General features: G+C 41.5%; 2 protein-coding genes across 9 annotated transcripts in view; one reads left to right on the forward strand and one right to left on the reverse strand.

The window, feature by feature from the left end:
- Nucleotides 1-39: 39 nt before the first annotated feature.
- Nucleotides 40-6545, forward strand: rad52 (RAD52 homolog, DNA repair protein). Its single transcript, XM_084933151.1, has 11 exons — nucleotides 40-2018; nucleotides 4057-4158; nucleotides 4282-4375; nucleotides 4455-4522; nucleotides 4601-4719; nucleotides 4811-4886; nucleotides 4973-5205; nucleotides 5301-5461; nucleotides 5896-5949; nucleotides 6028-6264; nucleotides 6342-6545. Exons 1-11 carry the CDS (start codon nucleotides 1971-1973, stop codon nucleotides 6401-6403), a joined length of 1254 nt encoding a protein of 417 aa, XP_084789277.1. The 5' UTR covers nucleotides 40-1970; the 3' UTR covers nucleotides 6404-6545.
- Nucleotides 6546-6730: 185 nt separating this feature from the next.
- The window catches only part of LOC146382490 (serine/threonine-protein kinase WNK1-like), a 29331-nt gene continuing 13378 nt past the window's right edge, over nucleotides 6731-22683 (reverse strand). For 3 of the 8 annotated variants that reach the window (XM_084933142.1, XM_084933143.1, XM_084933148.1), the window contains exons 4-28: nucleotides 22055-22275; nucleotides 20250-20407; nucleotides 18624-18712; nucleotides 18324-18543; nucleotides 18097-18198; nucleotides 17583-17928; nucleotides 16929-17062; nucleotides 16545-16610; nucleotides 16131-16166; nucleotides 15566-15685; nucleotides 14012-14091; nucleotides 13765-13924; nucleotides 13560-13676; nucleotides 13362-13475; nucleotides 13231-13279; nucleotides 13001-13144; nucleotides 11962-12914; nucleotides 11793-11864; nucleotides 11574-11666; nucleotides 11145-11463; nucleotides 10804-10981; nucleotides 10522-10715; nucleotides 10262-10402; nucleotides 9928-10157; nucleotides 6731-9791 (exon numbers count right to left, since the gene is read on the reverse strand). In XM_084933142.1, coding sequence (XP_084789268.1) covers nucleotides 9429-9791; nucleotides 9928-10157; nucleotides 10262-10402; nucleotides 10522-10715; nucleotides 10804-10981; nucleotides 11145-11463; nucleotides 11574-11666; nucleotides 11793-11864; nucleotides 11962-12914; nucleotides 13001-13144; nucleotides 13231-13279; nucleotides 13362-13475; nucleotides 13560-13676; nucleotides 13765-13924; nucleotides 14012-14091; nucleotides 15566-15685; nucleotides 16131-16166; nucleotides 16545-16610; nucleotides 16929-17062; nucleotides 17583-17928; nucleotides 18097-18198; nucleotides 18324-18543; nucleotides 18624-18712; nucleotides 20250-20407; nucleotides 22055-22275 — 4699 coding nt within the window. In that variant the 3' untranslated portion in view covers nucleotides 6731-9428. Of the gene's footprint in view, nucleotides 9792-9927; nucleotides 10158-10261; nucleotides 10403-10521; nucleotides 10716-10803; nucleotides 10982-11144; nucleotides 11464-11573; nucleotides 11667-11792; nucleotides 11865-11961; nucleotides 12915-13000; nucleotides 13145-13230; nucleotides 13280-13361; nucleotides 13476-13559; nucleotides 13677-13764; nucleotides 13925-14011; nucleotides 14092-15222; nucleotides 15322-15565; nucleotides 15686-16130; nucleotides 16167-16544; nucleotides 16611-16928; nucleotides 17063-17582; nucleotides 17929-18096; nucleotides 18199-18323; nucleotides 18544-18623; nucleotides 18713-20249; nucleotides 20408-22054; nucleotides 22276-22683 lie in introns of all 8 variants that reach the window. The other 5 variants (XM_084933149.1, XM_084933146.1, XM_084933145.1 and 2 more) reach the window with 5 other exon arrangements.

Raw genomic sequence — 22683 nt, forward strand, 5'->3', positions numbered from 1 at the left:
TTTGACGAGATGCAAACGCGAAACCTGGACGCGTGGACGCGGCCACGAGCAGCACGTGCACGTGCGTCCGTGGTTATAGCTGTATGTAAGCGGGAGGGGATAACTCCAATGGGAAACAAGAATAATGGCAGAGTTTAATTCCGGAGGGATGATTTTATTATTATTATTAAGACGAAGACTGTAAGGATTAACACACAAACCGGGGGAACACTAATACGTAAACAGTGTGCTAACACTGCAGTGCACAGGTGTGCAGTCAGTGGTGAGAAAGGCCTTGCTTTGCAATATGGCCATAAACAGAAGATAGTAAACACAGTTTCCAGCTCTGACCCAAATCCACGCAGTTTCACACAGGGGGAGCCTCACCATCTGTGAGTGCAGATGCGTGTGTTCTCCGGATTATCCCCTTTTTCCGTGGATGAGATGTTAAAAAAAAATAAGGGTGGGGGTGTGGGGGCAGTCTTGTAAGAAACTGTAAGGAATAAATTTTGTTTTCTGTCTGCAGTGCAAAAATCCTGGCACTCCTATACACTTGACAGAAAATGGCTCTTGTTTGATCAAAGAGGTGCGTTATAACACGGTGCGTTTAGCTCAGATTGTTAACAAAAGGGAGATTGTATTCTCCCATACAATCCCACGAGATTTAGTACAAACACAGACCAGCCTGATCAGCCTGCTATTCCAGCTAAAACAGGGAAAACAGGTAGAGATCCTTCTTGTATGCAAATATTTATCTTGCAGATATTTAATTAACTGCACAAGGAAGACTAAACAACAAATGCAAAAACTTTAGCTTCTGTTAAAATTTTAATTGCATTAATCAAATCTCTCATAGCTACTTACATTCTTTTGCAAATCTCCTCTGAGGTCACTTTAGTGTCTGTGGATCAGAGTTTGTTGAAATAGAGGTTTGGCGAACGGAAAATGTTCCCTGTGCAGAATCCAAACCTGTTTAACCGCTTGCATGCGGTTTGCATGCTGTTATATGCAGGCTTTGTGTGTCCATGATAGCCGATTGAGTTCTGAGGCTTGCATTATGTTTTTTATTTTATTATAAAGCTGTTTTCCCTACAGTGCTATTGTAGTCATTCGATTACTTATTTTAAAGCTTGGAATCATTACAGATAAACAGTCCACAAGGCACACAAACCAGACAAGGGCCAGCGTAAAAGATCATATCAAAAGCAGTGAAAAGTCTCCCCTCTAATAACCACGTGTTGTGGCTGGGTAATCTTCTATTTATTATTCAAAATTAAACACTGTTTTATTATGGAATAAGGAATATAATGATTTAAAAGATTAATTAAGGAACTCAAAACCAGTGTCTGTAGAGACCTCGACCTGAGGATGTGAGGTCAAAGAATGTGCCTCTAGCCACACCCTACGGGTAGCATCATCTGCCTTTGTCTCCTCTGTACACCAGTTCCAGTCATTAGATGGGGCATACTCAAACAAAAATATTATTAGATACTTATAGACACCTTACAATGAAATATGCATTTAAGCCCACCTCGTCATTTTCTATATCTAGCTCTCTGAGAGGAAATATGACTTTCATGGCGCATTGTTTATGTTTCAGTGATGTATATTTTTTTAAACTATCATAAATAATATTAAAATTAAATAGTTGATTCTGCCTTTAAAATATATAAGTTAATAATTAAATTTTGCGTGTAAACCCAGTAACCCCTAGATTTCAGTTACTTGTTTATTTTCCAATAGGCGTGAAGGCACCATAAGCTCCTCCTCCGGTAGTCCGAGCGGGAAGTTCAGAAAGATGGCTGCCTCTTTGAAATAATATTCCTGTTTTCTGTTGCTCATGCAACACAGAAGGCAGTTTAGAGGGACTGTAACCGGCTAGTTTGTATGCACTGACTTCTATCGGGTACCAGGCTCATCTCGTGTTGTTTTATCGATAAGTGAAGCCAGCTTAGCCTGTTTTTCAGTGACTGAGGAACATCTCGGTAGTCATGTCCAGTGAGGAGACGAGCAGCTCTGCGTCCAGGTGCTTCGGACAGGTATGTGGGCTGCATGAGACTTCTTTAACGGTTTACTGAGGGGAAAAAAAGCTAATTATTATAAATTGGACACAGGTGTGTTGAGTTAAATTAGAATGATAAAGCACATCAGTTTTTGCTTCCAGTCCCACTGCTGATAAAGTTTTGATTGAAACGGGTTGAAGAACAATGTGTGTCAGTCTGAATGTCTGTGACTGGACACTAGAGAGGACCGTGTTTATTTATGTAGTAGAGTATCATAGTTTTGTATTTTCTACAAAGTTTGTAATTTCTTTTGAAAGTTTAGTTTTTATTGTTCTTCCGGTCCTATACACCCTAAACCCCCCGCTATGGTCTTTCCTCTTTTGTCTGGAAACTCCATCTTCAGCATCCTTGGTCCAATATATCCACCATCCGTCCTCTGCACACGTTTCTAACCTGAGATGTTGCTCTGATGTACTCATTTCTAATCCTGTCTATTCTTGGTCAACCCCAATGAAAATCTGAGCACCTTCACCTCTGTCAGCTCCAGTCACACCTCCTGTCTTTTTTGTCAGTTCACCTTCTCCAAACTAAACATCGTAGCAGTTCTCACGACCATCTTCTAAACCTTACCCTTCATTCTTGCTGCTATTCTTCTGTTAAAAATCACTGCCACTCCTCTCCATGGGCGCACTTTGATATAAAGAGGTCTGGAGCAGTGAAACACTCCTCTCTATTATTGCAAAGGACTTCAACTACACATTTAATCACTGGGCGATCTTAATATAAGAAGAAGAAATGCAATTTCAACAGTGTGTCTCAGTTTTTCTACATCATAAAGAAGATGCTGTCAGCCCGACTCTCAAATTGTAAGAAATAAATGTGCAAAATTAGATAAAATGGTCCAGTAGCTCACTGCCTAGACTCTCCTGTAGTGATAAAACAGAAACCCCCAAAAGTTGATTCAGTTCATCTGGACGTAGCGTTTTCAGTGGGAGAAACGTTTCGTCACTCATCCAAGTGACTTCTTCAGTCTATGTCCAGATGAACAGAATCGACTTTTGGGGATTTACTTACCTGGATGATTGAGCATGCATCAAGACGATAAAACAAAGTTTTGTTAATTCACAGAAAATGCCTGGTTTCTTTAGTAGATGGTGAAAAAATAGTTTTCTGTCATTTAAATGCTTTTCTATTGCTTAGTTACTCTGATGTGGTATGAATGGCGGTTGGGGAGATTTTAATCAGTGGGAACATTTTTTCAAACGCATGAAAATACCGTAATAATTCCAAAATTTATGCCCTGAAATGGAGTCTTTGCCTAATTTTTGACTCCCCTGCCTTATAAATTGAGGAAGTGCAATTTTAAAAATATTTACAATAGTGAGAAATTAAAGAATACATTTAAAGAGGAAAACAAAGGAAAGAGGAGCAGGAAGCCATAATACAGAAGTGTGTGAGGAATCTTAATAAGTCTGAGGGAGGAGAAGCTCTCCTGTGTCTGTGCAGTGGAGTGGAGCGTGTTCGATGGGTTGCCGATGATGGAGAGGTTTGTTCAGAGACCTCCGGTCTCTCACTGACTCAGATGCCTCCAGATTCTGGGCAATAATTGATCCAGTCTTATGGATTCGTTTGTTGATCTTGCTGGCATGTCTGTTTTTGCAGAAGTCTTTCTATTTTATTATATTTTCTTTAATGTAACTAAAATAATTTTTTAACTTCCACCTTTAGTTCAGTTTTATTTTAATATTAACAACCTTGGATTTCGCCTGTAACCTGCACTTCCATATTAAGTTGAAAGGATTTGCTGACCTTCCTGGAAGCCCAAAGGCTGCCGAGAACAGCTTGTACTCTCGGTGGCTTTTTAATGTCTGAAATGAAGTAGAAGTACACAAAGCATCAGTGATGAATTACTCTTTATGTTATTAGTGTAAACCTAGCTTCCTGCACCTCCAGAGGATAATAACTGCCAGCCAGTTTCACTCAGATCATACAAATGTGACAACAATGTAAGATTGTTTTCATTATTAATGGTATTTCCGCTGTGTGCCTTGCTGACACTGGGGTGTGTGGACAGTTTACCTACACAGCTGAGGAGTACCAGGCGGTGCAAGATGCTCTGCGACAGAAGCTGGGACCAGAGTACATCAGCACCAGAATGGCCGGAGGAGGACAGAAGGCAGGTCTTTGTTTTCCTCTGCAGCTAGAAAAGCTGCCTGCACCTCAGACTGTGGATGTTTCTTCACTATAACATGTCATAATTTCATTTTTCAACTTCAAATAGATACTCTGACTTCAACAGGTATGCTACATTGAAGGCCATCGTGTCATCGGCTTGGCCAATGAGATGTTTGGATACAACGGATGGTCTCACTCCATTTCCCAGCAGAACGTTGGTATGACTCCTTTCACAGCTTAGGATCCAGGTTTACCTTCTCACGCTCAGACTAACAGTCTGATGATTTTTGTTGGCAGATTTCGTAGACCTCATCAATGGGAAGTTTTACGTCGGCGTCAGCGCGTTTGTTAAAGTGCAGCTCAAGGTTGGGTAAATGAGCCTCTTTTTATTTTTCTGCCTCCCTCTCTTCCATCCATATGAGTTCATGTTGCTTTTCCTCCAGGATGGATCGTTTCATGAGGATGTTGGCTACGGAGTCAGCGAAGGACTAAAGTCGAAAGCTCTGTCACTGGAAAAGGCGAGGAAGGAAGCGGTCACTGATGGCATGAAGAGAGCTCTGAAGTATGGGAATTTACTTATATTTAAAAACATGCTGGAAATTTTATTTTATTTTAATCATTAAAAAGTTTGTTTTTCTTTTTCCTATGTTTAGATGTTTTGGTAATGCTCTTGGTAACTGCATCCTGAATAAAGAATACCTCCTAGCCATTAACAAGATCCCCAAGCAGGTCAGGATCAACATTTAAAGTATAATTTTTAGTTTTCAGTCTAGTCGGTTTTTGGAAGCTGATTCTTGTCACTTCTCTACACAAAGCCGCCACCTCCTCTAGATCTAGCCCGGACTAAGCGTACTGAAGGTGAGCCGTCGGTGGAGAAGGCCCGGCTTGGCAGTCTGCTCCGAGAGGAGAGTCTTATATCAGCACCGGTTCCTGTCAGGATGCCGCTGGAGCCCAGAGTCATCAACCAGAACCAGAGTCATTCAGAAGTTCACACTCCCAATGCTGCTGACGCTGCACCTGGCATGAAGAGTGAGAACATCAGCTCCGGGTAGGAAAAGCTCTGGTTTTCCTCATCTTCTCGACATCTCCTAATTGCTGTCCTCTTCTAAGCTCTGGTGTCAACTCTGTGGACGTTGTTGTCAGGTCAGAAACACACACAGACCCCAAACAGCTGAGAAAACTCCGACAGCAGCAGCTTCAGCAGAAGTTCAGGAGAGAGATGGAGGCCAAGAAGCTGCAGCAGAAGCAAGACCGAGTCAAACCTGAGGAGGAAGAGGTCACTATAGGACAAGGATCCAGTGAAGGTGGAGAGAAGATTTTGATTTTCTTTTATCGGTTTAGTTTTTATTGTTATGTTGTGATTATTGTATGGAGGGCATATGTCAGAGGCAGGATTTACGATTATGAATTTTAATTTCCTTTTTAAGTCTAGTTTGTAGTTTTAGTTGGTTTCAGTTTTTAGTTGTAGTTATTTAACTCTAATAACCTTGGTATAGAGTGATTACAGACTGTTAAAATGTGCTAATCAGTTTTTACACTTTATTACAGGGGAGAGATTAAAAGTAATACAGCAACACTGAGGTTTGGGCTAGATTTCTACTCTGAGATGGAAGAAAAAGTTATCAAAATAATCTCACAAAAATAGTTTAGCATGTCTTGCAAGTTGGTTTGGCTCTTACAGTTTGAGACATCCTTTTTTCCCCCTCTTTCAGTCATAAAGGGGTTCCTATCTTCGCAGGTGCTGAAGCTGAACTCAGGAAGTCCACCAGCAGCAGAGACGTGTATTTAGCAGGTGCTGTAAAGGCTCCACATACTTGGACTGTGTGATGAGGAGGCCTGCATCTCATTTCCAGTTGGTCTTGCTGTGCAGATGACCCTGAGCTCTGGGATTTCACTCTTTATGGGATTGAGGATCTGGATGTCCCTGCGGCTGCCCCTTCACCCAGAGGAACCCGGCCCTGTACGCCTGGGAATCATCAGATGCAGACGCGCAGTAAAACCCCTCAGAGGACCGCGGACAGGCGACCAGAGGCCCCGCCGAACAGCAGAGGACAGGAGCAGGCTCAGTACAGACCTCAGCAGCAGAACCAGTATCAGGGCAGACCAGGTGAGTCAGATCAGTCAGTGAATGAGCTTCAGTGCTAAATTCTGTCTGAAACTCACTACTACTTCTCCAATTTTCAGGTGAAGCCTCGAGTCCGTACAGACAAGGACAGTTCATGAAAAAACGCAGGCTGGACACCTGACATCCAGCCACTATTTTGCTTTTACTTCACTTTGTACATTTGAAATTGTAAAGAATTGCTGCTTTATATACATGTTTTCTGATTTTGTTAAAAAATAAAAACATAACCAAACTGGGAATCCTGCCAGATTTATTTGAAAAAGTGAAATTGAATTTCAGATGAAACAAATAAATGAGACTTTTGATACATAACTTCTTAATTATCTTTAGAATGTAGCCTTTTGTTCATGTTGAAAAATTACGACTTTGTTTAAAAACAACAAAATCATCAAACCTCTACATAACAAAAACTAACCATGATCTAATTTTTGACAAACACACATAAACGTGCCTTTTACCTGATTTCTTTTATTTATTTTTTTTAAGTTTTGTACAATGTGAAAAACATACACAAAACAGACACTGGATCACAGGAAGTCAGTAAGGGGGGATCAGAAATAAGAGTATAACTGCATGTCAGTAGGCTCAAACAGTACTGTAGAGATCTGTGATAATTACTGATATAGCAGAGTAGCATATGGATGTTAACTTCTTGTGGGGAGCTTGTGCTGTACAGTGGTGCACTGGCTGCCATTTGTAAGATTAAACACCAGTAAAGTCGGCATGCAGAACTCATACGCTGATAGTCTCATACTGAAGTTGTGCCTGTGATATTAATGAATAGCAATTGAGCAGATCAACACATAAAAAGGCAAATAATAAAAAAACAAAACAAATAATCCAATATCAAAAACATTGAAATCCGTAACAACCCTCATCAGCATGCAAATGTGTCCAATACCCCTCAGTCCCTACAAAACTTTGAACATTGCATATTCTGCATTGCAGTAACTTATTTTTTTCTCTAGAGAAGTTCAACTATTCATTCAATCTACAAGCAGGCAACAAAACCAAAAATCACGATGACAGCATGGCACTCGTGAGGTGGTGAGATAGAAGTCGAGTTAGCGCGACAGAATTTTAAACCTTTGCGCAGCTCGCTCACTGCCCAAACAAGTTCTTCTATGAAAAGGTTTAATGATAAATCTGGAAAAACAAATACCGTCCAAACCCGCGTACACGTGTGCCAAATACAAATACACAGCTGATCGAACAACCAACACAAAGGTAACTGTAGAGAGGAAAGAAACTGTCCACTTTACTCAGTGTGCTCTTTGTCCTGCGTGCGGCACTTACCTCAGTTTTGCATGCTCTGAGCTGGCTGCATCTGGTGGTGTTTAAACTGTATACTGGTTTAGTAAACTGGTTTTCTGTAATACAGTCACAGCTACAGGACTGGATGGATCTGGAACTTCTCATTAGTGAGGATGCAAGGCACTAAAGTGTTCCTCATGTTTACAGGTTAGAGTGCATGTGCATTTAGAATGGGTCACAACGAACATACTCTAGTGAGAGCAAACTGAAAGCATTTACCTCACAATTATATTTACATTAAGAAAAAAGAAGGGGAAAAAAAGCCAAAAACAGGAGGGGGGCAGGGCAGTCATAAAGAGACAAGCTTAATAAACTGCAGGATTATTCCTGCATGGTGAGTATGATACCAATAACAACCCTGCAATTGCACTTTTTTTAATATTCCTTTACATGTTGTTTAACAACCTTTAATAATAATTACAGTGAAACAACATCAAAATCTGATGGCTGAATACAAGTCCATAAAGAACGTTGTTGTTTATTAAATATACGCATACAAAAAACAGACCACAGAAAGAGAGAACCCCAGACACTTGTGATTTCAGAGGCCACAGCTAGATGTTATGGGTAAAAATATTTTGGGACGTATGAGTTCAGTAACAAGCTGTTTATACATGTACTGTGCACCATCTAAGAAAAGAAAAATGGATCAAGAAGTGGTCTCGCTCCCCTCAAGAGTATGAAACCCTCCTCAAATACTATCCTGACAAAACTCTTACTTTGTATGATATGATAAGCAGATTATGAACTGCACATATCTCACAGCTAAGCACTAAGTGAAGTGGTTTAATGTGTCCCTTACCAAAAAAACAAAAGAAAAAAAAAAGGGGGGGGGGGGTCACCCTGCTAACACCTAATACTCAGATTGTGATCTACAGCAGCATCACCTCTTCAATTCTCTGAATGGTGGTCAACATCAGGACCACGTGTTATTATCTCGCAGATCTACTCGCATGAATAAATCAGTATAAGAAATCTGTATGATAGACAACTCGAGTCACACGACACCAGACTTTCACAGAGACATAAATATGTTTAACATAGAATCATAACCCAGTGAAGAAATGTCTATGTACAAAGCCAATGTGTTTCTTTTAGATTAAGGCCACAGTTACAAGGGGCAGTTTGTCGATTATGCTATTATTGCATTTTTATTGGGATGTACTCATACTGCTACCCTCCATCACACTCCTAACTTTCCAAGTCTTTCTTCTCCTAAGCATCATTCACAGTAATTATCCATCAGGGACAAACCAACTATCCCACTCTCTGTACACTCACATTCTCTCCTCCTCCTTAACAGACAACTTAACCTACCCTCCAAACCAATCCCAACCAGTTCGATGTATAGTCTGTCTGTGTGCACACAGATTTCTGTGGTGGACTACTGGAACAATCTTAAGTCCCAGCTCAGCTTAAAGTCCAGACAAATAAGGATATGAACCACAATCCCTCACCAACGTCTCCCCTTCAAAGATCGGCTCTCCAGCAACATCTTTGGCTGCTGTTCGTTGTGCCTTTGGGCCAATACGTCACAGCTCATTTCCACAGCTAATGGCAGGATAAGTGTGAGACTTTTTGTGCTGTGGGTGTGTATTGCACTTTCCCTCCAATTGCCAGACAGACTTTGTTCTGCCTGAGAGGACTTGAACCACACAGGTCAGCTATTAAAGAAAAAATACACAATGATAAAAGTTAAAAATAAAATGCACAATACCAAGCCAGTTAGCCAGTAAGCCACAAAGAGAGGCTGTGATCTCAGTCTACAACTGTCTGGTCCCCTCTGCCCTGTGTGGCCCTTCATCTCAGCCTCAATCAGGGCTCAGACTGGGTTACGTAGGCCTCAGGTTGGACCCTCCAGGGTTGACTGATTTCTGGGGGGCTGATGTAGTTCCCACTTGGTAACCTTGGTGCAGAGACACTGGAGTTGCTGTAGATGGCTGGTACTGTGTTAGTGGCTGTCCCGGGTTAACCATCTGGCATGTTGGTGTGGGTCCTGCCCACTGAGGAGCACTGTACGAGACTGAAGTATAACCGTACCCCTGGGCAACTGGACCCAGGGAGCCTTTGCGAGGACCCAAAGAAGCAGAGGGATTGGTTGGGTTGGGGAGGTGAGTGGACGTGGTGTTGGAATGTGGTGGGCCGAGATAGCCTGGAGCTGAGAATTTACGGCCAATGTTGGCTGGAGGGATGATCTGCATTGTTAAAGAAAAATTGTTATTGTTCAATATGCACGATTAGTACTAAAAAAAGTAAACATTAAAACACAGTCATGAAATACTTTGAATATTTAAAAAAAAAAAAAAAAGTCAAAGAATACCAAATGCTTACATCAAGTCCCAACCCTCCCTGTGCTCCAGTTTTAGGGCCTCTCTTCCCCTGGGATTGGCTGATGGCATCCCTGGCCCAGTTATCCACCAGTTGGTGCAGGTCGTCAGTGAAGGTCCCCTTACCCTTCTGGGTGTTAGAGCCAGCAGGAGGGGCTCCAGTGGCCTGGGACAGGGTAGAACACTCAGCCTGCAAGTGTCCTGAACCATTTGTGGAGCTGATCCCACTTGATCCTAAATATATAGACAAGATGCATCAGATGTGCACTAGAAAATTCAGTTTACATCATAAAATTCAAATGAAGCAGCTGACTGTTAAAAGCTGGAGTTGCACATACCTGTGGAGCAATTGCTGAGGCTTGGCATGGATGGAGAGGATGTGAGCTGTGACCGTGTTACAGACTCTGCTGCAATTTCTGAGGTCTCTGTTACTGAGGCTGAACTTTGCTTTGGAGGGGACTCTGAACCTTGGCTCTGAGCTGAAGATCACAATACAGATTAAAATCAATATTTAAACAAGAGAACACTGACATACTCAAAAAAAGAAAAAGAAAAAACAAAGGACGCATAACAAGAAACAGATTGTGCATCATAGTACCTGAGTGTACAGGGCTGGGCTGTCCACTACTGCGAGCAGATTTGTGACTTTTGCTTTTTAGCCTTCGTCGTCCTCCAGGCATGGCCACAGCAGGGGAGAGCACAGAAGGAGGAGGAGTTTTTCCCATGCGAGTGAACAGGCCCTCTATCTCCTCTTTCTGACGAGCCTGCAAGGCCTGAATTTCCATCATGTGTCTGAGGAGAGACGGAAAATTAAAGCCAAATTTCCCCTGAGCTGTGAAGCAAAGTTTACATAAGACAGGACAATAAATATGTAACATACTTCTCCCTCAGACGACTGATTTCTTTTTGCAAGGCTTCATCATCAGTCTCCGAGTCATCATCATTCCCACTACTATAATGTGGATGTGTGACATGAGAATCAGAAGGTGAGGATGATGGTCCATTCTGCACGCTGCAGTCATGTGTTGGACTGGAGCTAGCTGCTGGACCAGGGGTCACTGGGTTAAAAATAAATAAATACATGAAAAATAAAAGGTCATTACTGTGTTATAATAGGTTAATCTCATTATCAATTGGTGTGATTAAAATAACAGATTATTAACATCAGTAGTTAAATAATTTATTACTTAATTTAACACTTTTTGTGAACCTGCTGCACACCTGTGACTGAAAATCGTCCCACTTTAGAGCCAGTGGCAGCGGTTGGCTCAGATGTCGCACTGGTGCTCGTGGACACTATGAAGCGCCCAATAGTGGTGGGCTGACCCTCAGAAACAGAAGAGCCCCCATCGACAGCATTAACTTGAGTGAGTCCTTTAGGCAGAGGAGATGATCGGTGAAAGGTATTTTCTGGACTGGAGGGAGAGGAAGAGGTGGAAGAAGAAGAAGAGGACGTTGAGGACGGCGTCTGGGAAGAGGATGAAACGACACTGGATGGATCTTGAGCACTGCTGGTTGCACCATCAGGAGCAATAGAGACCTGAGTATGAAGGAAGAGATCATTTTAATAAACTGAGCTTGATGTTTTATGGGATTTAAGCTTCTAAGAATGAATTAGGCACATTAATTTAAGCTGGAACTAAAACTTACTTGGAAACGTCCTACAATGACACCATTGCCTTCCTGAACCGTCTCTGGACTTAAAGCTCTTCTCAACTGGGCATCCAAATTATCCAGGGGTTGCTGTGGTTGCATAAAAGATATAAGGAACACGTTAAGTAGTACATCAGTACCCTATGCTAGTTTAAAAAAAATAAATCAACAGAGCTAATGGCACAGGAATCATTGCAGAGACAATGTAGCCCTAACCTGATTTGGTCCAGGAAATGGGGAGACATCAGACGAAGCTGTAGAAATTTGGTCAAAACCCCCAGGTAAAGTCTGAGCCAGCATGGAAAATTAAAACATAGTTGTTATGACACATCATCAGAATAAAACGGTGAGTGATTTATTTTAGGATGATGTATTATTCATTAACCTGTGCTCTGGGCTTCGTTGGAGGAGTCTGGGCATGTCCTGCCACAGTTACAATCTGCCCTGGAGTGGTTGTCGGGCCCAGAACACTTTGTGCCCCAGAGGTGAGGGGAAGATTGGAAGGGGGCACAGGGGCAGGTCCGGGTGGAGGGGAAGAAGTCCCAGTGGGAGGAGAGGAGGTCCCTGCATTCTGACTGGAATCCAGTGCTGAAGAGGCAGAGCTCTGGTCTTTAAAAAGAGACCGAAGCTTCTGCTCAAGGGCATGGATGTCATCTCTGCCAGCGGTCTTTGTCTGAATCTCAGCCCCTTCTGACTCCACTGGCTGCTGCTGGGCTTGGCTTTGGTTGGTGGGGAGTGGGGGCTGGGTGGCTATATTCTGTGGTGCATGGTTGGATGAATTCACCGGCTGAGAACATGCAACAGCACTATTAAATGGCTGCTGCTCTGGTGCAGGAACACTTCCAGTAGTACTGGATGAGCCAGAGGAGATAGAACTATTGCCCAGTTGAGATCCAATTACTGCAGGGACAGAGGGCTGTGTAGATGGAGGAGAAACAGAGGAAGGAGGGACGTTAACAGCTATTGGATACTGTGAAGGGGTCGTTTCATGGGAGGACTGAGGTGGTGGACTGCAGTCACTCCCAGCAGTTTGGGGTGGCACAGACACTGGTGTAGGGGAAACCCTCCCAGGTGAAGCTGACGAAGGTGGCGAGGATGCTGCACCAGACTTCAGAGAAGGAAATGTGGGAGTTGTGGTGGAAGCTACAGACTCGACAGAAGTCGTGATATTGTTAGAGCTTGGGACAGCCTCGGAGTGGGGAGTGACTGATTCTTGCTCAGCAGCAGAGGCATCAAATGTTTTGCCTTTCTGAATACGAGTCTGCTTTACTTCATTAAAGGCCTGCTGGAGAGTTGCTGATGGAGCAGAGAGAGACAGGCCCAATGACACCAAAGGAGCTATAATAAAAAAAGAAGAGGATGAATTGTAGACAAAACAGACATTTAAATCGAAAGCTACAAATGGATAAATAAACTCCTTTCACCTGTAGCAGGCTCTTCTCCAACTGAGGTATTGGTTGAAGCGCCTCCAAAGAACTGCTCTCTGAGTCGAGACTCTGGCACTGGGCTGACGATGAACCTACGTCCTGCTGAATGCACCACCTGGGCTGTAGTGCTGGGGGAAATACCTTGGGGGGGGGGTCCAAATATGAGTGTAAAGTCAAAAACGAAAAAAAGAATTGAACAAAGCTATATTTCTGACACGTTTGCTTACCTGGTAGCATGGGAACAGACAACTCAGGTTGTTGTTGAAGGTCGCTCATCTGCAAAGAGAAAGAATCATAGTGAGGGTTCGCAGGCAGTCATAGTTATTCACCTAACAGGAGACGTGTAGTGAACAAATACCTGAGGAAAGCTGTCCTTCATGCGCTCTCCTTTCTCATCAGCCATTTCTATGACCTCACGGATATGGTCAATGAATGATTCTCGCTCAGTCTCCAAGATGAACTCACTTTCAACCTGGAAGAGAAAATGGAAAAGATCAATAGCTCTGAATAAACTATGTGACTATCTTTTGAGTGACAACTAAAGAAGCACTACTACCATAATCTGGGCAATTTCTTCTGGATTATCTCCATCAAGATCAAATCTGAAGGTCACCATCTTCCTGTTGTGCGTTTCCAGCTGGCACTCTGCTACTCTGTCTCCCATATTAGAGATCTGCGAAACATTTACTTATATTAAAACTGTTCAGTGACTAAGAGCTTAAAAAAAGAATATAAACATTCTCATTAGTTAAAATTCTTACACTAAGAACATTTAGCTTGGCCTTTGCCGTCTTCTCATGGCGAGAGCGACTGCGTACAGATCGCCGCTGTTGCCGCTTCAGTGAGCGGCCCTCATGGCGGCCTCCTGATGTAGAACCATCATTGCCATCACTAAGACCCGAAGCTGCATCTGACGGACAGCTAAAACACACAAATCCACAAAAGGAAGGTTTTACAAGCTGCGCAGTGCTGAGAAAACCAGACTTTTAAAAATAACTTGCATCTTACCTATCTACAGACGGTGGTGCTAGGGAAGAAGATCCCACTGGCTGCTCCACTGGTGTGGACTGAGGAACACTCACAGGAGCCTGACACACAGGAAACATTAAGAAGTCAAACACTTCACCTCAAAAGCAGGTTCTAGTGCTGTTTGGCACAATACAATTTTGAAGGGGTTACACAGCATCAACTGTACACTAATTTAAATCATATCATCCACTAGATGGAGCTCTTTAATCTGGTGAAACATGCAACTGGCAGTTGCAAGAGACTCCATTTTTTAGCTTTCAGGTGGAGTGTAAATACTACTGTGACATGGAGCTTTTATTTCAGCTCCTATCTGAATGTAGCCCTCTGTCACTGCTGTGTTTATACGGATATTAATTATGTTTAATCCCACTTACAGCTAGGGCTGTGTGATATGAAGAAATATATCAGATGACGATATGAAAACATCTATCATTTCATATTACACTCCATTGTTTGTTTCATGGTGTCACAAAATACACTGTTTATGGCCATTTTCTTTTCTCTCTCTCTTCTACCACCTATTCAAGAATCACGTGAAAGAGTATGGAGAGAGTTTACAGATGAGAAGCAAAAAAGAGCCATCAGGTGCTCAAAATAAACTATTTAGTTTCATGCATCAGTCAAAACACTTAACTCCAGGCACACAACGCCCAGCTGAAAACACTTCACACAAGTCGAGTTCCCCGAGATTCACACAATTTACAGAAAATGCACTATTTTGTGTTATATATCGTTACTGGGTTGAGAAATGTCTTATATTGGGATATGAGATTTTGGTCATATCACACAGCTTTACTTCCAGCCCTAGAAATAGTCACAACACCATTTTAGACCAATAGAAGTTTTTCATTGATTACTGTATACCCCTGTACTGCTTTCATGGAAGATTTAGAGATTCATAAAAGCATTTTAGCTTTCAGAACCTTAATCTTAAGTTGTATTGTATTATTTACATTTGTTCTTGATTTGGTGATGGAGACAAAAGTTGTGGGGCTTCATTAAGCAACACCCTACTTAAGATAATGTTAACTGATACTATGGCAGAAACTACATGAATTTACAACAACAACAAAAATAAATACTTTTAAAAAAAGAAAATGGACACAGAACATTTAAAGGAACAGGAACCAGGTCTGAACCAAATGGTTCACGCCTGACCAAGAAACATCAGCATACACAAGTCAGAGTACCTGCACAACAGAAAGGCATGAGGCCTGATAGAGGAAGTATAGGTGCTCTGCGTTGAGTGGTGGAGACAGGATAGGAGTACTTGGATCATTGGCCCAAGACTAAGAGTCATGCAAAATAAGAAACATGCAAAGGAGAAGAAATGGGGGGCAGTTGTGGTAATTAGAGCATTCAGAGAGAAGAAAGAAAAGGAACAAGAAAAAAAAAGAAAGAAAAAAGACATAAAAAATGGACAGAATCACATTTATACTATAGTTTGGTGAAGCAAAACAGGACATGTTAGAATGCGTCTTAAAATAAGTGAGCTGCTGCATGTTAAAGAGCAGCAAGGGAGGGAAAAATCACCTGTAAATGCTGAGCTCCTGTCTGTGCCTGTGATTGTAGAGAACTCTGTGGAGCACTGGTGCTCTCTGACTGCTGCTGCGGGTGAGAAGATGGGGCCATTGTCAATTGTTGGGAGGGAATCTAAATGAACAGATCACATAATGATACAGGGGAAGAAACAGGATTTAAAAAGGTAGGTTGAGATAAAAGCTGATACAATCAGACTGGCATTAAGGCAACTTCCTGAAAGTCTGGTTTCTCTACAATCTAAACCTTTCAGAGGTTTCCTTTGGGCTCTTTTGCTGAGTGACTTGTACTTACCTGCTAAGTAACATAGCTGTATGAATCAGGTTAGTTGAATCAGGTGTGTTATTTGCCACCACTGAGGTGTGGATTAATCAAATTCAACTCTAAAGTGAGTTTTGCAGACATGTTAAAGGTCTATTATTTCGCATTATTTTTTCTCTAAAAACCCACTACATCAACCCTACCAGAGCCTGGCATACAGACCAGTACTGATAATAAGTGCATTTTGTTTTCCACAACAAGTTGTCTGAAATACTGTGGGTGTATTGTATTCATCTACCTGAGGGGGGAGCGATGATTGGTAGTAAACTCCATACTATAAGAAACAAAACATAGCAAAGTGTAAGAGTAGAAAACCCGAGAAAAGAAAAGAGACCTAAAGGAAAAAAAAAAAAAAAAAAAAAGATCAGGCCAGGAAACTCTCAGCTCTGCTTTCGCAGCCACCCAACCGAAGAATATAGGCTTTAAAGTTTAACTTCACACAATGTGAGTGAGTATCTTGTTTTTGCTGACTCAAGACAGGTTGAAGTTCAGATTTGCAGGTGTGATACTGAAGTGTATCCAGGGTGTTATGCAGAACCTGATATTAACACAAGCTTTGCTTTTATGGAGGATGTCAGTGAAGCAAAAGTTTTCATGTAGTGTGAAGTTACTCTTCAAAGACATTTAGACATACACTAATAGATATATATACCTGTGCAGGTGTCACTGGGATGGACTGGTTGGCATTTGGAACAGGAACAACTTCAGACTGACCACCCTGCAACAGATAAAAGCACATGTTCTAAAAATTAGAAAAGCCTAGGACCCTAAACTGAATCATGAATACATGCATGTGAATTCTAGACACACTGCAGGTAGGCCATGTGACGGCTGTCTACATGTAACGGGGAAAAGTACATTCAGCAGTGGTGAGGGCAACAACAACAACAACAAAAAGGGCCATTCGGGATATGGGAAAAATAGATAATCAATAAATAGAACCCCAATCTGCAACTTAAACATTTGGTTTAAAATACAGACAATATTCCCAAACAAAATCACCCACAACACACATTATTATGCACTAATGTCTCACCACTGCCAGCTGCTGTTGCTGCATTTGATCACTCTGTGTCTGACTAGTAGAAGAGCTGTAGGATACTCCAGACTGAGAGGGCTGAGCCTCAGTAACAACAGAGGAACCTGCTAGTCTATCTCCCATGTCCCAAGCTGTGAAAAAGGGACAAAAAGGTTAATTTATGAAGACTCAAGATTGTAGAATTATTTAAAGTAACAATGTTTTAGCCATTTTCCCTTAAACAACAGATTCAGAATATGTTTTAATAAATTAACTTAAGTACAACAACTAGTATACGTAGAGCATGCACAGGGGAAATACAGTACTATTCTGAGCTCCTGAAAAAAATCATTGCTAGGTATGCTGTGAAATTATGGTTATGTATAGGCTCTGCAGCAGGGGACTGGTGCAACAAGGTGTGACTGCATGGAGTCATGAGGACGCAGGAGCGCAAGTGGGGTACTAACTAAAACCAAACTGGTTATTATTCCTCTTTTATTTTAAGCTAAACAAAAAACAAACACACAAACCAGCAACTTCCATGTTTTGTTTTTGTTTGTTTGTTTGTTTGTTTTTTTTGGGGGGGGGGGGGGGGTTGCTTGACTCAGTTTTTATACTCAATATTTATTTTCAATACACTGAAGTGTTAAGTGTTGTTACTTTGATACATACCACCTCCAGTGTGCTGCAGCTGCTGGTCACTCTCGGGCTCTTCGGACTCTGGCTGAACAGCAGCTAAGCTCTGATTCTGTACTGGGATTTGCCCAGTTGACTGGGGAACATAAGAAACGCCCTGCGATTGAGGAGTGTTGTAGTTAGACGTCTGAAGGCCCTGTTGAGCTGCCGGTTGGACAGACATCTGTGAGCTTTGTTGGTTAGGCTGTGGAGGCATGTAAGATGCATGCTGTGAAACGGGCTGTGACTGAGTCGCCTCCATGCCAGACTGTTGGCCTGTTTGCTGTGGGGGCTGTGATTGCTGTTCTTCTTCAAGCCTTCTCTTCTCCTGATCTTCTCTGACCTTTAAAGACAGGAGAGAACACATAAAATCACCCAGAAGAACCCCACCTTGAAAACACTAAAGCATATCACCTAGATCATGTGGCTGAGATTTAAAAAAAAAAAAAAAAAACTAACAAAATCATGCACGTAAACAGTGACCATAACAGTAGATGGGCTACGATCATACCTGCTTCCGCTGAGCCCTCTTAAGATTGATTAGAGAAACTCTGTCTTTTATGGCTTTCGCAATGGTCTTGTGGTCACCTTCACACACATAACCAGAGTCAACCTATAACAAAAATGCAACAAAAGGTTCATCAGTAAACGTTTAAAAACTGCAAACAAACAAACAAACATATTGTTTGTCATGCACCAACACAATTAGTCTGCCTAGAACATTAAAGCTCAATTCACCATTTCCTGAGCCACATCCTCTGGAACATCTTTGATGAGGTCAAAAGAAAACTCAATGGCTTCGCTGTCTTTGTATTTCCCCTTGAGTTTTTTTACATCCTCAATTCTCAACCACAGCTTAATAGCTTGCATCTCTCCATCCTCCTCTTCTGCCAGCTCCACACGCACGCCTGTATCCTCCTGGAAGAAGGCATGGTTCAGCAAGTCCTTGATCGAGTACCTAGACAAATGAAACAAGCAGTGAGCAAAAAGACATTTTTGTAGCGAGGCAGACCACCCTGAACTTGCTCAGTAAGAGACCTCTCATCCTTGTTCTGACGAATACATCCCTCGATGATCTCCTTCACTTCAGGAATGGCCACCTTGTCAAAGCTGCCTGGCTTCACCCCCTAAAGGAAACACAGAACTCTGAATGAGAATGATTGTCTTCACTGCATCTTTTCTTATACTGGATAATGCCCCATACCTTGTTGTGTTTTTCAGCTGAGAGACCTGATATCACTACCAAAAACAGTTGGCATTTGAAGTGACAAACATCTTAACCCAACTTCCCCTTTCACTTTTGACAAAGAATGTGAAGAGGAAGAAATTCTTTCTGCCTGGAAAGTTAAAAGAACCCCATTTGGAATTTTCCAACAACAGCTTTTAATAATGCGTCTTTTGTTTTCTTTTTTCCATTTCAAAATTTATTTAAAAAAGAATTCTTGAAATGTCATCCAATCCTTCCTCATTGATAAATTTAAGTTTTACAAGTTATACTTCCCACATTCCATTTGTGCCTTAAAAACAATAAACTTAGTATTATATGCAACGTAGGTGTACAATCTCAACACTGGTGCGAGATGCCTGCTGGGCAAGCAATAGCTTTTAAAATATTTCTAATGTCATACTGCTAGCCTGCAGACTCACTTGCCTTTAAGCTCTGAATTTAGCTGATCTCAGAGAAACCTTTTCCTTTTTAAAGAAGAGCATGAACATGCAGATACTTTACTATGTTCAGAAAAGGTCAAACATCAAAAATAGGGGGTACTGACCAAGATGCACTTTTAAGTGGAAGGGGAAATATAAGTGGTTGGAAGAAACAGTGCATAAGAAAGTAATGGACGGCTGATGAGAGGCGATGAATTGAAGCCATGACAAATGAAAGTGCCGGAAAATTTAAGACCGAACTGAGCAGTTGAGTTAAAAGCCAGGAAAAAAAAGAAAAAAAGAAAAGAAAAGAAAAGTCAATTTTTCCTGCAGTTAACAATACAGCCAGAGCATGTGACACTACATCCTTAAAAGCTTTTATAACTCCAATGACTCAGCGTAGCACAGGGGTAAATGTCAAAGAAAATGCTCTGTTCAATGGCGTGGAAAGACCATTTTTATTTTGTGGTTAATGATAAACTGAAGGTATTGCTATAGACTTCAAAAGAAATTTTATAGCTAGCACTCTCAGAGTGAGTTCAACTGCTTTATCTCCAAGTGTCCAGTGATTGCATGAAAATGAACCATAGGTGACTGCGGATTGCCATCTATTAGTATGATCCGTATGAATAAACAAAATGTGTTTTTCCTTTTACAGTCACTGCCCCTCTGGGATCATACAAGACTCATGCTGGTTATTCAGAAAACAGCAGGTCTGAACTTGTTTAGTGTTATATTAGTCAACTCTAATGGCTTAATTAACATACAGGAAAGAAGGAAGACAAGGGAGGATTATTAGGATTAATAGCTTCTGTTCTTTTTAAACTTGTAGGTTCTTCAAACAGAATAAGAAGATAAATAGTATTATCAGAGCAGAAGAAATAAAAGTAATGCAAACTAAAGACATGTCAGCAGGAACATGAAATGATTCCAGAAGTGGACATTAGCCTTCTTGGCACACAGAAGGAGGTGAAGGCAGGGCAGAGGGGTGACTGGAGGGTTGAAAAGACGACTTACGCTGGTAACTCTGCGGTAGATCTGTGCAGCATTCTGGCACTCTGAGTAAGGGTACTCTGAGGTGGCCATCTCCAGCATGCACATTCCAAAGGCATACACATCCACTGACTCGTCGTACTTCTCCTCATACATCTCAGGCGCCATGAACTCAGGGGTACCTTAAATCAAAACAACTATTCAGAACTCCCTTACTGATTGAGTGGGCTTCTCACAACCCATTGCTCCTCTGCTCCTCTAACCCATGAGGGGTTGAGGAAGAGGAGGATGAGAAGATTGACCAGCCTGTTGAAATCCCCTGGAGTAGAACCTGTGAGATGAAAGTTGGAAGAAAGAGGAAAAAGAAAAAAGAAAAAAGGGGGAGGAAAGCAAAAAAGAGAGAAAACAAAAAAGGAGGGAGAAGCTGGGCTCAGTTAGACTGTTGAGAAGAAGGCACGTGTTTGTCTGTGTAAGACCTTAACATGTTGGGATATACACGTGTAGCTGAGATAACCAATGTGCAGGACACACTGGTTAGCCTGAATAAATAACATTGCACCATTCAAATATTATCTCTAAAATGAGCCACTCAGGAATAATACCCATGCCGAAATAAAGTGGAATTTGTTCACAGTAATGCCAATTGACCCTGTAATGTAAACAGGACTAGCTATGGAAATAACTTTTGTCAAGACCTTACCTTACAGCAACAATAACATTCCCTTTTATAGTACACCCACCTTTCGATGTCTGACTTACCATTTCATCCTCCCCTGCAGGAAGAAAGTGTTATGGTCAAGGCTGAGAGAAGCAGATCCCATAGCTAGTAACAGTGCTCAACAGTGTGTCCGTGCACATAAGCCTTTTTATATTAGTAGATTATTTTATATTCAATCTCAGGTCTTACACAGAAAAACTCATTTGGTTATTTGAATGTATTTTTCTGATATTGATGCGTATGACAGCACACTGTCAGACTTACCAGGCCCATAAAAGATCATACTTACTCAATGAACAGCAGTACCCTATTCATTCCAAACAGCAGAATGGGGCACAGCTGAGGCTAGAGCCTACATTTTAAAAGCATACCCAAGACTGTGAAAGGGAAAAGAAAAAGAAAAGAAAGAAAACAAAAAAAAAAAAAAACTGCAAAATGCTGACAGAGAGAAAGTGGGGAGAGCTCCCTGGACACAAAGATGGAGCAAAAAGATTCTGCAGTCCTGCAAATATTTTTAAAAACATCAAGAGACAAACACTAAAAAAATAAAAATAAAAATAAAAAACCTGTTGAGGCAAACCCATAGAAAGAGATGTTAAACATCATTGGTAAAACTGGCAAACAGACCACATATTTCCAAACCACAGAACAAAGACCAGTCTAAGACAGAAGCAAAGGCCATACCTTTTGCCATGGCCAGGTTAGCCTGCAAGAAGGCACGACAACTACCATAATATTAATATTTAACAGTAGTAGAAATGTTAGGCGCTACTTACATTCAGTAGATGCCTGGAAAAAAAAACTCTCTCTTTGTGGAGAAACATAGAACAGAAATACTCTGTACAAAGACCAAACTTGATAAGTTACTGTATGAGTGCAGAGAGAGAAAACCTTGTGGTTATCTTCCTAAGATTACCACAGTATTTGGCCTCCTTTTGAGCTGTGGTTTGAGAGACAGCTGAAACGCTGTGGTCTGTTTTTGAACCACATCGTCAAAAAAAACAATCTCTTATCTACACACCATAATTTTCCATAAAACATGTTATCATGGCCCCAGAAAAGGTACTGTCCCATTGCAGGACAGAAAACAGAAAACCCACTGGATTCGTACCTATAACACTTTTGGCAAAGGATGCGCGTTTGAGAGTGGCCAGTCCCAGGTCTCCAATCTTGACAGACCCTGTGGGGCCTGTGATGAAAATGTTGTCACATTTAAGGTCTCTGTGGATGATTGGAGGAGCCCGAGTGTGAAGAAAGTGGAGGCCCTTCAGGATTTGTCTACACCAGCTCCGCAGCACTTTAATTTTCATCACCTTGAACCGCTTCAGATATCTACAGGAAAGCAGATCATATTATTCACTAGGGTAGAATACTTTCTATACTTTCAGCTTAAAAATTGGGCTTTTTCTTGAGAGAAAAAAACACTTTAATAAAAAAGAATTGGTTATCCTGTGAAATTAACAGTCTGTTAATGTTACACACATGCTGGACTGATAATGTTTTCACATTAATGTATCAGCTGCTAACTACATTGCTTCTGTGGTTATCGGCTAATTTCTAGTAGTTAAAAAGCTAACACTGACATGCGGACCAGCCAAGTTAAAATTTATGAATATATAACAATTTAATACTTCAGTGTCAACTACCAATCATGTGTGTTCAGCTGCAAGTTGTTCAGAATGCAACTGCAAGGCTTCTAACTAAGTCTTCTAAGTTCTATGTCACTTGCACTGGCTCCAC

Source organism: Perissodus microlepis, chromosome 7 (genome assembly GCF_051167445.1).
Source record: "Perissodus microlepis isolate ML-2025 ecotype Zambia chromosome 7, ASM5116744v1, whole genome shotgun sequence".
Taxonomy (NCBI): domain Eukaryota; kingdom Metazoa; phylum Chordata; class Actinopteri; order Cichliformes; family Cichlidae; genus Perissodus; species Perissodus microlepis.